This window comes from Drosophila ficusphila, unplaced genomic scaffold (genome assembly GCF_018152265.1).
Source record: "Drosophila ficusphila isolate 14025-0441.05 unplaced genomic scaffold, ASM1815226v1 contig_412, whole genome shotgun sequence".
Classification (NCBI taxonomy): domain Eukaryota; kingdom Metazoa; phylum Arthropoda; class Insecta; order Diptera; family Drosophilidae; genus Drosophila; species Drosophila ficusphila.
In genome coordinates this window covers 2,301,926-2,319,385 of record NW_025064326.1, presented here as the reverse complement: position 1 = coordinate 2,319,385, position 17,460 = coordinate 2,301,926, and the positions used below count along the sequence as shown (strand labels likewise).

At 45.3% G+C, this 17,460-nt stretch overlaps 1 protein-coding gene across 1 annotated transcript in view; it reads right to left on the bottom strand.

Moving 5' to 3' along the window:
* Positions 1-1,744: 1,744 nt before the first annotated feature.
* Positions 1,745-17,460, bottom strand: part of LOC108092364 — a 73,764-nt gene continuing 58,048 nt past the window's right edge. Inside the window, 6 exon segments of the mRNA XM_017191901.2 lie at positions 1,745-2,689; positions 2,692-3,157; positions 3,242-3,923; positions 3,993-4,188; positions 8,331-8,549; positions 8,943-9,250. Of these exon segments, the coding sequence (XP_017047390.2) occupies positions 2,090-2,689; positions 2,692-3,157; positions 3,242-3,923; positions 3,993-4,188; positions 8,331-8,549; positions 8,943-9,250 (2,471 nt within the window). The 3' untranslated portion in view covers positions 1,745-2,089.

Here is a 17,460-nt window from a genome sequence, read left to right as displayed (position 1 = left end):
ACTTTCCACAAGCAAATTGCGACGAACTGAATTGCAAACACCAGGCCAACAGAACCGGTAAGAAGGTGCAAAACGATCAGCTGATCAACGCTTGATGCTGCTTTAAAGTAACGGTAGCTTCCAGCGAGTTGGCTTTCTGATTGGTTGGAGCAGGGAGGGGAAACGTGCTAAGGACAGCTGTTTAGGACAAGAACCGTTATTTAAGTACATTAAAAATTACCACCTGCAACCTGCTATGCGTTATGTTGGCCTGGTGAATTGCAAACACCAGGCCACCAGAACCGCTAAGAAGGTGCAAAACGATCAGCTGATCAACGCTTGATGCTGCTTTAAAGTAACGGTAGCTTCTAGCGAGATGGCTTTCTGATTGGTTGGAGCAGGGAGGGGAAACGTGCCAAGGACAGCTGTTTCGGACAAGAACCGTTATTTAAGTACATTAAAAATTACCACCTGCAACCTGCTATGCGTTATGTTGCCCTGGTGTCTCAAATCGATTTGGGAAGAAAAATCGACTGATTATGGGACACCAAATACCAGGAAAACAGAAATTCGAAGTAGGTGATTACGCAGCAGCGGCTCTTATGCAGAGGGATGGACGCGGAGGGATTACCCAATCCCACCACACATAAAAAAGTTAGGCATCTTTGAAACAATTACTTATTTATTTAAGGGTTCTTGAAATTATTTAGCAAAAAATATTTATATTGTTTTATCTGTACCATTTTACATATTCTCTGGTTTGCAACTTATTTTCCGATGGTTTCTGCACCGTTCTTACACAATACTCCTCTTGACAGGTGCCGGGACTTCTTATTATCTCACACATAATAAAAATAACATACTTAAGAGTTAATGACAATGCTGCGTGTTACAAGTTAGCGTATCCTGAACCTATACATATAAAACTCGCATATTCCGGACACAATCCAATGATAACAAAATAAAAACGTAACGTAAACTAATGTAGTTAGGCTATAACTAATAACTAAGACATAACTCAAACATATTCGGTACAAACTAGTTGAATTCAATTTCTTGCTTTATTTGACGCTTTAGGCATAAGGCATTAGAGACTAAATAATAAATACGAGTACATCTAGAATTTTTATATAAAACACAAGATTAAAGCTTAGCTCCGGTCGGCGGTGCAGCTCCGGACCTCCGACTTTCTAATTGGTACACTATACTATATATATAGACGTGGCCGGGGAAGAATACCTCCCCCCGGGACCACAAATAGCGGGCATTAAGTTTTCAGTTAAGGACATCGAGTGAGTGAGTGGTTGGTTTGAGCTCAAGGGAGGATAGTATCTGGATTGGATCGAGCAACGTGTACGATATCAGCGAATGCGGTTAGAGTACAATATCATATCGCTAATCATACAAATACATATAGTGTGGTATAGTAATAAGTTGGTTTGTTTGGTTGTATTATGCAAATATCCATACTGTTCAGCTAAATGCTACCCATTACTGATTAGTTTGAAACTGATTTAAACTTGCGTATCCAGGATATACGATCCTGGAACGCCCTAAACTTTGTTTAGCTTTGTGTGTGGCGTGGCCTCGATCCGTGCCGTTTAAAAAATGTACCTTCTCCTCTCTTCTATATAATTTACCCCAAGTTACTGTGACGGCTCCGCTTGCTGTGCTCGACTAATGGTTAGATTACCGATAGATAAGATACTTTATGAGCGCCTCCTACGAGCTAACATACTGCTAAATGCAATTATTTACACAAACATTTCATTTTCAGTTAAGAACGTACGAATTATCATATATATTTTGTGTATCTCCGCCGATTCCGCACGGGTTTCTATATAAGTGAAAACGCCAAGCTATGCTCCCCACTTCTGTTCTGTTCCGACTCCTAGTCTCTCCATTACTTTGTTTTACAAATTGGTTTCTGTTTGGCGCTTTAGAAGCTATCATCGCTGTCGCTGTGCTCCGGCTGCTCCTCGCCCACGATGAGCTCGTCCTGGTCCTCCAGCTCCTCCTCTCCGATGTCCTGGTCCTCGCTCTCGCTCTCGTAAGCCTCTACGGCCGCCTCGGCGATCTGGTCGATCGGCTCCTCGAATGGAAGGGCATGTCATGCCAAGCCGCTGGCGTCGGCGGCGTCCTCCGACCAGCTGACCTCCATGGGCGTGCAGGGCAGCGCCTCCTCGATGGACATGCGGGAGGGCGGTTGCTTGGGCCGCTTTGACAGCGATCCCCCGGAGGCGTCGCTCGAGGCGGAGGCGGAGCTGCGCATCATGTCCTCGGAGGAGGCCGAGCAGCTCTCGTCCTCGGAGTTCGCCCCGGAGACCATGGCCTCGCCGGCCGACTCCTGGATCTCCTGGAACTTCTTCGCCTCGCTGGCCATCAGCTTCATGGTGGAGCTGCGCGGCCGCATCTCGGCAGCAGCCGAGTGGTGCGGCGAGCTGGAGCACAGGGGCGCCGTGTCCTCGTGCCAGTTGGTCAGGTTCAGCTGCTCCTCCTGCTCCTGCTGCTGCTGCCGCTGCCGCCGAGCCGAGGACTCGCACACGGCCGAGCTGGAGGCCGAGGCCTTGATGCACACGGAGTGGGAGCGCGCCCGGGAAAGAGGACGACCCTCGGGCTCCCCGGAACTGCTGCTGCTCCGCATCAGCGCCGTGGCCGACATGCTCTGGCTGAGTGGATTGGGATGTGCCTGCGGCGAGGAGGAGGAGGATCCCCATTGGTGGCCAGTCCGTTCGAGTGGCCATTGGTGCTCACAGTCTGTCGTCGCTGGATGGGACAGCGCTCGTTGTAGCTCCGCAGCGAGCCCGCTCGTCGCACGATCTTCGAGGAGTTGCCCTTGAACGAGGACTCGTCGTCGATCTCCAACGTCCAGCTGACGGAGTCGTTCCGCTCGATCATGCCCTTCATCACGGGCGAGGTGGGCGAGGACGTGGTCACGGCGATCTCCAGGCCATTGCGGCCCACGCTGCAGCGGCTGTGCGAGGCGTTGGAGAGGCTGCTGCTGGCGTCGTGGGATCCCATGGAGAGGTCGTGCAGCTTGGACTCCGCCGCCTGGAGCTGCGCGGAGCGCTGCTTGAGGTGGTACTGCAGCTCCTCCTTGTCGTAGGAGAGCCGCGTGCGCTTCATGCTCTCGTGCTTGTAGGCCTTCTGGAGTTCCTCCATCTTCTGTTGGATGTCCCTGGAGAGAAGAGGTAACAATTAGTTGGAGTTTCTCTAGGGGATTCAGTTCAGTGGTTCAGCTATATATATATAATCTACTTACTTCTCCTTCTCGGTCTTGGCTTCCAGTTCGGTGCGCAGCATCTCGTTCTGGGCCTCCAGGAGGGCCACCCGGCTGCTCAGCTTCAGCCGCTCCTCGCTCTCCCTGATCAGATCCGACTTGGCCTTGGTCAGAGAGGAGATCTCCGCCTGCTTGAGCTCCAGCACACAGCGCAGGCTGTCCGCCTCGCTGGCCAGGCGACTCAGCTCCGCGGAGGTGGTGTCCGGCAGGCTGGAGCAGGGACTCCTCCGCTGGGAGGAGGTGCGCAGCACGGAGATCTCGTCCTGGGAGAGCGCCAGGCGGTCCCGCAAATCGCGCTCGCTGTGCTCCTTGCTGGCCTTCAACGTGTTTAGCTCCTTGGTGAGGCTCTTCACCCGCTCGCTGAGCTCCTGCTCCTTCTGGCTGGCCTCCGCGAGTCGGGCGGCGTGGGTGTTCTCCTTGCGGACGAGCTTCTCGCGGTTCTCCTGCTCCTGGGCCTCCAGCTTCTGCAGGCGCGTCTGCAGCTCGAGGACCTTCTGCTCGGCGGCGCTGAGGTACTCCTGCTTCAGGCTGAGCTTGTGCGAGACCTCCGAGTGGTAGGCCTCCTGCGCCTGCTTGTTCTCCTCGTCCTTGGCGCGCAGCTGTGCCTCCAGTTCGCAGAACCTCTGCTTGGCAAGCAGCTGCACCTCCATCAGCTTCTCCTCAGCTGGAAGATATAAATAGGGTATATCTGTTAGATATTTTATCTAATTTAAGGGGTATTAATACCACCCACCTTGCTTCAGTTCGGTGCGGTGCAGGTGGTCCCGCTCCTGCTGCCGCTGCGACCACTCCACATCCTTGCCGTGCAGCTCCTCGCGCAGCTGCTCGCAGTCCACTTGCGTCTGCTGCAGCAGGACGATCGTCTCCTCCAGGGTGCCCTTGGTGCGGGCGCACTGCTCTTTGGTCTCCTTGCAGGCGAAGGCATCCAGCTGAAATCCAAGGAGAGGAAACAAACGAACGTTAGAGTCGCTATAAATCCGGCTATAAACTACGGATCAACGGAGCAGGTAGACTATAGCCTCCTCCCTGGGTAATTAAAATGAAATTTTCATCTCGATCTCGAGAGTTTTGCACGGAAGTCGCACAAAGGCAAATTGTCGAGTGGCAATGTCGCGAAAGACAATGTCTCTGAGCCGGGGAAATTCCGCGGGAAAACAATGCTTCGAGAGTTTCGTTCGAGGGTTTCACTCGAGAGGTTCGCATCAGGGTCAAAGGTCGTTGGGTAAATCCCCTACAATGAATCTGAACAACTTTTATGTTTATTTCCTCCGAGAACCACTAGATTTCTTGGGTTTCAAACTTTATATTCAAATAGTTTCTAATACTCCTTCACTATTTATTCACTATTTTTACCTGTTGCTGTTCAAAGCCCTGGGCAAAGTTGAATTTATCCATAAAAGTGGTACTGGTCGGAGTGCTGGGCACCGTCCAACTGATCAGATCGCTGTCCAGGTCCAAATCCATCGTCTGGGCCGAGAGATTCTCGTTGGTGAACACCAGATTCTCAAACATTTTGCTTTCGTTTTGAGCACAGAGTGTTGTGGGTGTTGAACACGAATACTTGAAGTAGACTGATGGCCACTTTTGGCCCGACATCTGCTTTTATAGCCAGAGGCCAGCAGGTAGGGAACCATCAGGATCAGGGAAGTGAACAGCGGCGGAGGACTTCCGCAGGTAGAGAAGGATCAAAGGATATGGCCAGCAAAATATTTACGAGGGATTTCGGACGGACCGAGTAAAAATGCGACTCTAAAACATGCTGGGAAAGGGAAAAGGGTGAGGATGAGGGGTCTGCTGTCTCTCTGGAGGAGGAGGAGGAGGCGAAAAAACAGGACCATGCAATGTGGGTGTGGCCCTTTGGTGGGCCACGCCCCGGCTGACTGGCCAAAGGATTCCGATTCCGGGCGGATCCACCCGGCGGCTTAGCGATCGCTGGCCAACTTCGTGTGGTTTGGGCTCAACCCTTTCCGAAATTAAAATATTTGGTCACGCGTCCGCCAGCTGAAGGTGCAGCATATAGTTTCCCATATTTTCCCGTTTTTGGGGCGGCCTGAAGGCACTTCAATTCCGCCGTAATGGCGCGCACCTTCTCTGCATCACTTCGGGAGGATGCGTGTCGAAGTGCCAAAGCGCCTCACAGGATCTCAAGGTGGATTTAGGCGATGCCTTCAAAGTGGCTGTCACGAATTCAATTTGATTTGGGTGGAGAGTACTACTTGTATTGCCAAATTAGCATAAACCAATTTCTTACGCTTTTGAAAACTACTCGTAGACATATAATTTTGATTATTTCAGAGCACAAGTAAAAAGTTATATAAAGTGAAACTTTATCCATTTTGTACAAAATGATTGCGAAGATCACACACAAAATTTTGTTAATAAAAAACGGGATTGTATACAAAAGTTTAAAAGTAAAATCAAAGTAAATTTGATTGGGAATCTATAAACAGGAATTGGAATTGCAAAGTTCCCTAAATTAATTTTTAAAATCCCAATTTAAGTGCAGGGGTTAATGATTTCTAAATCTTCATTAACTAGTTTTAAATTTTGCCAACAGCCGCCAGTTGCCCGACCAAATCTGATCCCCAAATTAAGAGCTGCCGACCAACCGCTGAATGCTGATTGCCAATTGCCTTATCCACGCCTAACGTCTCCTGTTCCGAAAATTAATAGCCATCATGTCGCTGTCTGGGTGAAATCTCTGTCTCAGTCGAAGTCTACGTCTCAGTCTTCGTCATCAGTCTCCGCTTGCGTCTCCCAGTGACAATCTCAATGTCTCAATGGCTGACATATTCGGGTGACAGTCAAAGTGGGCACTGGTCATCCATCCAGTCGAAGACAGCGCAATTACCTGACAAGGACGCTCGTAATTAAAGTGTTGAAATTAGTGACTCGCCGCCGTGAAACTTCGACTGGAGAAATGGATTTAATCCTTTGGCCGGCAATCGTTGCACACTCTGTAGTTTATAAATTCAAGGCAGCGGCAATTGTCCTTCGCATTTAATAGAGCGCTGTAAAACGGACTCATAAAAATGGACACGAGCCTGTTGGTCCTTTTTCGAAAGGTGTCCTTGCTGCTACCTTGCCGGTTGCTCTTCCTTGGTTTTCACACCAAATTGTGAAATCTCGCTGGATCACATTTAAATAAATATTGGTGTTGCAACATCAGTTTAGGCTTTTAGTGGGAAAACATTGCGCGATTGCCGCGTTCCCCGAAATTTCCACCCGGCCAAACACAAATCCTGCGCATGTTTTCCTTTGCGGACTAACTGGTAGTCGCGTCCAGCAAGTTAGCCAAATATTGTGGTGTGTTCTCCCGTAATTCCCCCTAATAACACTGGGCTTGTTTTTTCGAAACGTGTCTTAAACAAATACGGGTATTGCAGTAGTAATTGAAGTATGCAAACAACATTCCAATGTGTGGAAGCGCCAATAGTTCTAGGGAAAGGTTTTAAGCAATTTATTCTGTAACACTCGAAGGGTTTTGGTTTTAAATTGGTAAAGAGAACTAATCAAATGTGAAGAAAAACTTGGAATAGTTTTAAGATTGAAGGAATATATGTATAATCTTTCAGAACTTGTGTACAGTTTGATCCCATTTTAAGTAAATCCCCAGCTGCTGAAATCAACGATTTGAGTTCATTCCTTCCCGCTTTGCAACTTCCTGCAAATTCCCCCAGCTCAAAGTGCAGAAATTCCGACAACAGCTTAAGGGATTCTGGAATTTTTCTCCACATTAATGACTTTCCTTTCAAAAAAAAAAAGGAGGAAAGAAAGGAATCGCTTGCAAATGGCCAACGCAAATGACATCAATACAATGGCACCAGCTGATGGCACAGGAATTATCTTTTCATTCGAGTTTGGCATTGTGTCACTTTCAGCATTCAGCTTGCATAAGACCGGCTAAAATCAGTTGGTTTTCCAGCAGCAATTGTTTCCATTATCCTCACAGAGGGTTCGGCATGTGTTGCCCCGAAGAGAAGACAATGGATTTACGCAATTGTCAACATTTTTGCCAACAATCCAACTGAGGATTGGGGAAATGCTCAAACGAAATGTTTTTCCGACAAGTTCAGACAAATCAGAGTTCGCAAATTCTACCTAAGCCATTGCGGTTGAAAAGTCAGCAGACAAGATCATCATAAATCGATTTATGACGCACCTTGATGATGTCTGGAAGGGTCCTATACCATTTACCATCCACCACTATATAGTACCATATGCAAATGCTAAATTAATGTTCTTCGCGGATGTTTGTCGCGGATTTTTATTGCCTTGTTATTGTTATTTATGGTAAGTGAGGGTTGCCCGTTCATAGCAGGTAACATTTGACTAACAAAAAAGAAAGCCAGACTATTCACCATTTTCGCATCCTTTGGCATCCTTTTTAGGCGAAAAATCTCGACAAAACTCACACGTGCACCCGCGAATGTTCGTTTTGTTCCATCAGAATCCTTTACACCGAAAATGGCAAACAATTAATTGAATAGCTGTTCCGCAGAGCAACTTGAATGTGCCATCGCCTCACACCCTTTCACTTTATGCCGGAGAAAGGCTTTCCCACAAAGCCAGTGGAAAACCAAAGGAAGGTGAGGGAGGTGAGGGGTTCAGGGTTCATCGAGAGGTCTGCGGATTTCGCCAACTTTTGTTCGGAATTTTCGGTATAGTTTTTAATTAGTGCAAACACAAAAAGTGCACCCGGATCCCTAGATCAGTTTTCATGGGCTCGGCTTAGCCGGCACTGACACAATTAAACAAAATTAGCTCAACTTTAAGCATAGATTAAGGCAAATTTCTCAAACAATGCCGGCTGCATTCTGAGCATTGCTCGCATGTGAAACAATTCGGGAATTATTAGAGCAGGTGAGCCCGATCCGAAGCACGGAAATCACAAAAGGGCAGGGAAATGCATATATTTTCTGGCATGTTCGATGTGCCTTCTGGAAAGGGCTGTCGGGTCTGCAAATCCCTGGCGCCTGTCTTCCCGGCAAATCCCTCTCTGATCCCCGCTACACTCGCTACTCGTTACCATACTCGATCCTCACTCGTTACTCGTTGCTTTGGCACTCACCTCTTGGGACATGAACTGCACCATGACGGCGAGTCCCAGGATCTGACGGTGCTCCTCCTTGCGCGCGAACTGGTTGTCCTGGAAGAACTTCGCCAGGCGGGCAAAGTCCAGCACTCCGTTGTTCGTGTACGGCTTCAGGGCGGGATACTGGGCGGCTATGTCCGAGGGGGGCGTGGCCAGCATTGTCAACGAGCTGACCGATCTGCCAACTTCATCGGTCTGGAAAATAAAAGAAAGTATAGGAAGTAAGTAAGAAAGTATTGTAAAGTATCAAATATTTAACAGAAAAATGTTTGTTTTAGTTATAAGTCACAATTAGATATTTCGGAGATTTAATGTTTTTGGAGTTTTGCATTTTAAATAGCGAAATAATTAATAGCGATCGCGGCAAGAGTTCAAATCGAAGTGTTCGAGCTGTTTAACAACAACGCCTCTCCTTCCCCGAAATCATCCTTTTCCCTTCTCTTGCGCAACCGAGCGCAACGAGCTCTTTGGATTCTAGGAATGTGTCACTTTTCAAGAATTATAAAATCAACTTCTATGCCCGCCAAATAAGACAACGGCTCCTAGAGTTCAAATAGTTCCAAGAACTGCGACAGATAGAATAGTTACCTCATTTACACTGCTGAAAGCAACTGCTGGGCTTTGGCCATTGATCACTGGATCCTGCGGTTTAGTCAGCGGCAGCGTGGATGCCACTGCCTGGGCTCCTTGAGGATCGCAACTCTTGGTTTGCTGGGGGATAATACCGCTCTGGTCCTCGCACCGCTTCAACTTGGCCTCCGTTTCGCAGGGCAACTCGCTGCCGATGGACGAGCGTTTCGAGTCACGCGCCATCGGCGGAGTTGGACTCCCACCGGCGGATTGAACATTATTCAGCTCCTGGAGCTCAGTTTGATCCACGCCAGAGCGCAGGGATTCTGCAAGAATAAATGAATAAAGTAATCCATAAGAATAGTAATAAAAGATCTTGATTAAGTGGTAAAGTAAATGCAATCAAAAAGAAATTGTTGTGTACAAATAGCAACCGCGCAATCGAAAGTGCTATTTATTATCGAATTGTTGCCCCAAGAAAGAGCAAATCCCTTCGATTGCGCAACCCTCGACCGGCGAAAGTCATCGCTCATCAACTGGCAGACGAAGATCTAGCCGTCTTTGCAGATGAGCTAACGATGATGAGCTAACCGTGATTCACCCAGCTGCGGATCCACTCTTCTCCCGGGCAAAAAGCTACAAACTACATGAGTAATTGCTTCGTGCCCCAAAGAAGATGTAGTCAAGAAACGACAGAAACCGCAAGAGCAGTAAATTTTCCTTTTGCATAATTCCATTGACAAAAGGGAAAGCAGCAGCACACGAGACATACATACATATCTATATTTATATATACATAGGTGTTAGTTGGGCCACGCCTCCGTCACCAGATAATAACAACTCGGCGGGCCATCATCATCAATTACGAATTACCAGATCGCCAACTTCAGGGGGCCGTCAATTAGAGAGGATGCGTGGACAATTTGCCATTTCTTGGCCAGTGAATTGGCCTTGACAAGCCTACATTTCTGTGATTTTTGGGGAGGGGTGAAGCGGGAAACGGGATTCGGGGGAGTTCAGTAACCGCCTTGATCGATCCATCGATCAGTTGGCCGCGAGTTAGTCCATAACTCAGCCCGATTTCCTTACCAGACACGCGCCAACTGTCCGATTCCAAATCGAAGCTGTGGCTGTATCTGTGGCTGTGGCTTATGGCCAAGCCCAAAGTCTGGCTCAAACACATACATATACTACATATATCCGATCCGATGTGTGTCCATAATCAACGGCTGGCGACTTATGTTACCGCATAAATTTATAGCCAGAGCCGCGCATACAAAGTTGTCAATGTTTGCACAAGTTTGCCATACGGATCACAATTGCTCGCGGCGAAAGCAACGGGCGAATTTGTAAGTCGTAAGTAAGGAGTCGCCTTCCGGAGTTGTCACCAAGATCATTACCCCGGGATGTTTCTATCGAAAGTGAATTATCTCCTCATGGAGAGGGAACTTGGGTGCGAGAGGAACAAGACAGCCAGCGGATTTTAATGATATAATATCAGAAAATCATGTGAGGAGAAGAAGCAACTAGATAATATGCATTCCTAACAAAAATAAATGAAATTTCTCCCCTCCTCACTCAATAAAATAAATGAAAACCTGCTATTGCATTGCAGTAAACTAATCAATGCTGTAAAGTAACGAACAAATTAGTCGAAGACAGCCGTTGCAAAGTGGCTAAAATGTTGGCGCTCGATTTCAGCCGCTCTAAGCGATTGCGATTGTGAAATGTTTACAAATACGAATGAATCGACTGAATCCACTGAAACTGTAAAGCAAACGAAACCAGATTCGCCTGATGATTTGGTGTTTAACAAATCAAAGCATAAATTATTGTACCGCTTGTGGCTTTTAGCATTTTGAAAGACATTTTTTTGATTAATGCGGCTAAAGGTGAACATTGCAGAGCAAATATGTTTCTTTTGGCTGGGAAAATAGTTTGCCGAGCAGTCACTTCGTTGGGTTTTCACACTGCTCTGTGTTCCCAGAAAATATTTAATTATTATTAATGGCAGACCTTCGAGAGCACCTGATTCCCTCCTCATCCTCATCCTCTTCCTCACCTGGGAAACATTTCAATGACACACGAGTCAAGCGAGTCTGGCACACGACTTTCGCGGGGACATTTCTCATGGCAATTAGGCAATTAAGCGACATTAGCTACGACCAATTAATTGCAAGGCCAAGAAAATTGGCCAATTCCCGGTCCTGTCGCGGATTTTCCCCCGATTGTGAGCAGAAAATTCTCACGGCCCTGTTCCCTGTTCCTCGGGAATCGCAACAAGTTGCCGACAGATCACAGTTCTCCCAGGAGGAAGGACCCCTTAAGGCGATGGGTCGATTTTATGGCTGAGAAACCGACCACCTCAGTAGTTATACGACCTTTTCCGATCCCATTTCCCATTTCCCGGCCCAGGCTGCACTTTGATTTTTACAGACCTCGGAAAAACTCAGCAGCGGGTGATTTCATTCAGAAATTCTCGTCCTGCGAGGTTTTTTCTCGTGCTGGTGTGAAAACTGTCTTCGTGGGCACGTGGAATTTCCCAAACAACGCTGGCAGTTTTGGTTTTCTGAGCGATTGTTACTTTAATTTAAATGGGTTTTGAATGAGAATTGTATTTTCATTACCAACCAATTGCATTTGTATCTTAGAAATCAAGAAGAGCTGCATATTTCAAAACTTTCTTTTAAACAATTTCTCTATGTTTTTTACTACTACTGCTAGGTATTTTCAACAATAGTTATTACTTAAAAAATGTTAATTTCAAACAACCAAATTACACACACTTTGTGCGAAACGCAAAAGAAAGTGTTGGGGATTTTCGCTGGCAGCATCCACATTGCCATCCGTTTCCATCCACCTGGTGGATGGTGGAAATCTCTCCCCCATTCAAGATCAATCAACATCAGCACGGAGATTTGGTGTTGGTTTTGGTGCTGGTGTCGCTGTCCAGGGTTCGCAGTCGGTCAGCCGAGCTCATAATGACGGTTTGGGTTGGGATTTCAGTTTCAGTTTGGGTTTGAGTTTGAGTTTGTTGAGTTGGCTAAAACCCGACATGTGTCGAGGTAAACGCTGTGCACAGTGGGCACTCTGTGACACTGAACGGACAGTGGGACGAACGGACAGACAAACGGAGCTGCACTGGGCGATGGAAAATAATTGAAATTCCGAAATATCTTATTTGGCATTAGGCAGCTGTGTTGCTCTTGCCTTTTTCGCGGATTTTTGAAAACTCAACGCAGCGCAGGCAGCGGCAACCTGTCTTAACCCATGGCGACCCACAAAAACATGTCCAATGAAAATGCGCGTAATTAAAACGAACAACAGCCACTCGAAACTGGCAAACTGGCATTTCAATTAGCTGCGTTTAGGAGAGGCGAAAAAAACAACCAAAATCACTTCAGTCGCCTCGCCTCGACTGGAAAATAAAGCGCTGTGTATCTGCAGCTTTGTATCTGTTTTATTTCGCTTTGGACACCGAGTTTTCAGATGGCGAGGAAAGGGTTAGACATTGCTTTAATTGCAATTTAACAACAAATTGTTTTAGCAACGAGCCAGAAGCACTTTCGGTGGGCGAGAGTCAAGTGCCTCGCAGCGAATCTGTGCGAATTACTCGACATATTTGAGCAGAATATGTTATGAAAAACATCTCAAGTATGCACGCGATTCGCATATGAAAATGTATGAAAAATTCCAAGGACTTAAAGAGCCAAAAGCTTTTAGTGGACAACTATGATACTTTTTAATGGATAAAAAATAACTAAAATAAATAAATTTTAACTGGTTTCATCAGATAATAATTTTAGTGGACAACTATGATACTTTTTAATGGATAAAAAGTTACTAAAATGAATTAATTTTATTTGGCTCTATCAGAATATATTGTGAATTACTGGTAATAAGCCTTTGTATTTGTAATTTATCACTATTATTTATGTGATCCAACAAGCCGGAAAAGCCATCGGCAGACTTCCTCTAATATAAAACAGAGAACAACAGATGAGCACGCCATTCGATTCGTTTTCCACCGACCCTTAATGACACAAATTGTAAACATTATTTGCACTAAATTATGCTTTGTGCCATCCAATTTGTTTGGTTAAAAAATAGGACCAGCAGCTGGGTCGTTATAAACAAGTCCCAGTAAACAGTGGATAAGAACTCGGCGGGCGGAAGAACTTTTTAGGCCTCATGTGCCTCTATATGTACGCAGAAAATATAGACCGATTTCTGCGGAATGTCAATCAGGGAATCAGAAAATCAGGGAAAGACTAAAGGCAGGAGTACTATATTCTGCCTCCGTGATGAACAGATCGCTTCAAACTGCCCGCGATGTCGGCGGTGATGAAAGACATATATCAAGGGATTTATGGCACATCAGGGCAGAGATTTTAATTTCACCCTTTACACCCATTAAACTTATTTTTTGTTTTAATTCTCATTTGTATTTCTTCATGCGTCTCGGCAAACGCACATTTCAAGGTCGCAGAGTCGTCGCTTGGCGCATTTCCATTTATTTTCCTATCTTTTTCAGCGGCTAAATAAGCCTTTAAAACACTTTTCGTTTTTGTTCGCTCAAGTTCTAATGATTATTTTTAGATACGAAAGCATTTGCCGTTCTATCTTTGCCAGCCCAAAAACACAACAAAGAGAGAATAATAAATGAAAATAATGCAACATAACCAAATTGTCTAATTAATTGTTACATGAATGATAGAGACGAGTGTGTGTGTGTGTGTGTGTGTTTAATTTCCTATGCTTACTGTACGTATTTGATCGAATTATATATGCTTTTGATATTGCTTTGTGGTCAGCATACGAATGAAAATAATAACAAAGTCCCACGATAGAAAGACCGCAGGAAAAAGCTTCATGACTCGAAAGCCAAATGGAAATTGGTGTAGATATTGGTTTAGAATGATAAGTACCCTTTGAATAAATGATTCATTAATTGAATAATAAAAGAAAATGCAAACGTAAGTTTACCTTATTCATAAAATATTTTACAGAATACTAAAATTAAATGTTTTTCATTTATAAATTGAATTACTTTTTGTATAATTTTATTAAATATTTTTGTTGACTAGGGTACAGCGGAATTTGCATGCCAAATTCATGTTTGTATTGTGGGCAGCTCTTGGCCAGCCAACAAAATATGCTCTCCGATTTGCTTTTAATATTTTGTTGGCCTTTTATTTATTTTGCACAACATTTTGTTGATATACGAGCACTGGGCACTGGGTGCTTTAAAAGTTTGATGAGTGAGACCAGCGGAAATTGCGACGCAACTTTGAAAATATCAAAAAGCCCGAAATTGGGTTTTTAATGAAATTGCAACACAACATTTTGTTTGGTCACCAGTGCTAGGTTAAACTGCACTAAATTCGTCCTTTAAATGCTATTGAACAATTGGCCTACTTTCTCAAATCTTTCAATGACATCTAAATAAAAACTAGGTATTAATGGAAACACATTTGAATTTAATTTTAGCAACAGTTTTGTAATTTGCATTGATTGTTTTGGATATTTAAGGTTAATTATTTACTTCACTTGATTTATTTTAACCGCCATTGCAAAGATATTCAGAAATCTCTACTGAGCTTTACACTGAATTTTCCGTTGAATGAAACCTTTTCCCCTGCCAATTAAAATTCCCAGCGACGGCTTACCGCCAATTCCCTCGTCCTCATAATCGCAGTTCGCAAATGAGTCCGCGTTGACAGCTCCATTTCCACCATTTCCACCGTTTCCACTGCCACCCACTTGGAACACCTCCATCACAGCGCTTCCGCTCTATTTGCCTTAATCCAGCAGTGGGATTTCAATTAATGGACGCACAAACGCCATCGCTGGATGGATTGATTTTAATTGGCGACACTTGGGGACATCGTTAATGATGCTCAACCCTTTGACAGGTTCACATTTTCCGCTTTTCGCTACCGATTTAAGCCGCTTTAGCTTTTGCATACGCACGCCAAAAATCAACCGCCGGCAGAAATTGAATTGAATTATCGAACAAAACCCGGCGAACGACGAACAAACGACAGCGCAAACTTCTAAACGTAAACTGTTAGTGAACTTAATTCAAAATAAAGAGGCGCGCTTTTCGGTTTCTTCGTTGTTCGTTGTTGTTCGTTCGTCGATCTTCGTTGTTCGCGGTTGTTGATCACTCGGTATCACTCGGTGTCTACGCATTTGTTGCTAATTGCGGAGCTCATTTCACCATGTGGTGGATTATGGGATCCCACAAATGGCGCAAAGATGCACAGCGAAAAAAAAGGGATATGATTTGAACTTATTTTTGGGGAAACTAAAATGTTTTTATTTTATATTCGAATTTGTAAGACATGTTTCAGTTATTTATGTGCATGTATGTTGCCATATATTCTGTTATTGTATTTGTTTAAGTGTACTGCCTATTCCCATCTGTGCCTAGCATTAATGAACACGAAATCAGCGAGCGGCTCTTGTAATTAAAAGAGGCACAAAACCCAACTGTGGCGTCAGCGAAATGGGAGACGAGGGCCAGTAAATTGTTATTATTCTCGACTGGTGACAAACGCAGTTGAGGATGCCACAGTGCACCGATGGCGATGGAGGGGTCACTTAATTGCCTTAGCAGGCGGAAAGTACGAGCGGGCCACGCGGCGTATGAGCAATGCTTAATTAATTTTGGTTTTCACTTACAGTAGCTGAAAGCTCAAACAAAAACAATAACGAAAAGAAACTGCCAGTGGCGGCTAATTAATGACCGAATATAAATCAAAATTTAATGCCACAAAATCATGGCAGCTGTTGTTGTTCGCCAAAGAGCGTGGGTGGTTCGGTTCGCGCAATAAGTTAAGTAAGTTAAATAGGCAAGGGACAGTGCCAGTGGACGTGGCATGCCCCAGTGAACTTGTCAACAAGTGTTAATTGCACTGCCAGCAGCAAACTTCGAGTACTTGGATGTGCTCGTACGGAATTCAGAATGCGGAGTGCAGAGAAAGAAAAGCGTGACACGTAATTCAATAAAAAGCTGCTGGCATAGTTATTATCTAGGGTCTGTTGGCTTTTATTTGGCCTTCCGAGCCATTCGCCAAGAGTCGCGACAAATTGGCCAAAGAATTAAGTAGAAATGCGGAATGGCGGAGTAGAGAGCAATGCGGAATGGGGAATGGCAGACAAAAAGTTATTAAATTATCCACGCACAAATTTCAAATTATAACGCGCAAATGGAAGTTGGGCAGCGTGGCGAATCTCTGGAAATTTTTGCCAAATTATAAAAGTCAAAATCTCGGATGTAAGAAAATATAATTAATTTCGAAATGCTGGGTATAAAGTTATTAAATATTTAATTAACACAAATATGGGTTGCAGAGAAAGAGATGGCTACGAATTTCCCTTTTTTTCCATTTTGTTTGAAATAGCTTTTAATCGAATCTAGAGTATGCCACCCTAAGCTCACTGCAATCTGTGGCTTAATCCACTTTTAATTGTCCCCTTAACCCATTTGAAATCGATTAGTGCTTGGGCGAATTTGCATACAGCGCATGTTGCATCTGCAACAGGCGACCGACCGACCGACCGGCCTTAATTATGGCGGCTATCTGGGGCCATCTTGGCCAGGAGAAAGAAAGGCAAGTTCAATGCTTATCGGAGGCAATTAAATGGGATTGCGCATACGCCCCGTGGTGTCCGCTTGACAACTTGGCCGACGGCCAAACTCGAGACTGAAAGCCATTGATCAATCAATTGGCGGTGTGTCTTTCTTTCTCTCTCTTTCTCTTTCGGTTCTCTGCCGGCGGCAACAATTTGTTGCGCTCTGTTGGCCAGAAGCCGCCACTTGGCTCTATTCCGCCTTTATGCCTCCGCCTGCACTTGACTCCATTAAAGAGGCATGTGGTCACAGTTTGCTAGCGCCAAAAAGCGCAACCGCACCGTTAATGAACGCAGCAGAGATGATTTAATTGCCTCAGGCTTTCCACCATCGCGTTCCACCATCGATATATTAATTCATTTTGGGCAATAAAGCCATTAAGACGCCCGCTCGAAGCAAACGCATCGTAAAAGTTTGGCAGCCCAGTTTAGGAGCCACTGTAAACAAGTCCCGTATAACAGTGGAGGCTCTCTGCGAGGGACTGCGCATGTCCTGCATCCTGCGGCCGTCGTATATCTCCTACACAATGAGTGTCAGTGTGTCACACAGCAAAAACACAAGTGAAAAGCACATTATGCAATTTTTATGCTGAGCCAAGCGACAGAGAGAGAAAGTTTGTCATATTTTGCCTGTTGGCTTGTTGGGGTAGCTCATCGATGAGTCATCACCGTCGTCCTCGGGGTGGCTATTACTAGGGAAGCCTCTCAAGACCAGAAAAACAGAGACGTACCGAGACAAATGGCTCGGTAGGCTCTTTTTAGAAAAAATCGATATTGGTCCAGGGCCAAGAAGAGGAGGCAACCGGCCAGCTTGCGGTTTCCATTTTCTTGTTGCGCCTTTCCGAGGATTCAGATTCGGATTCGGAGACATGCGCAGAATGAACCCAAGTGTTTTCGT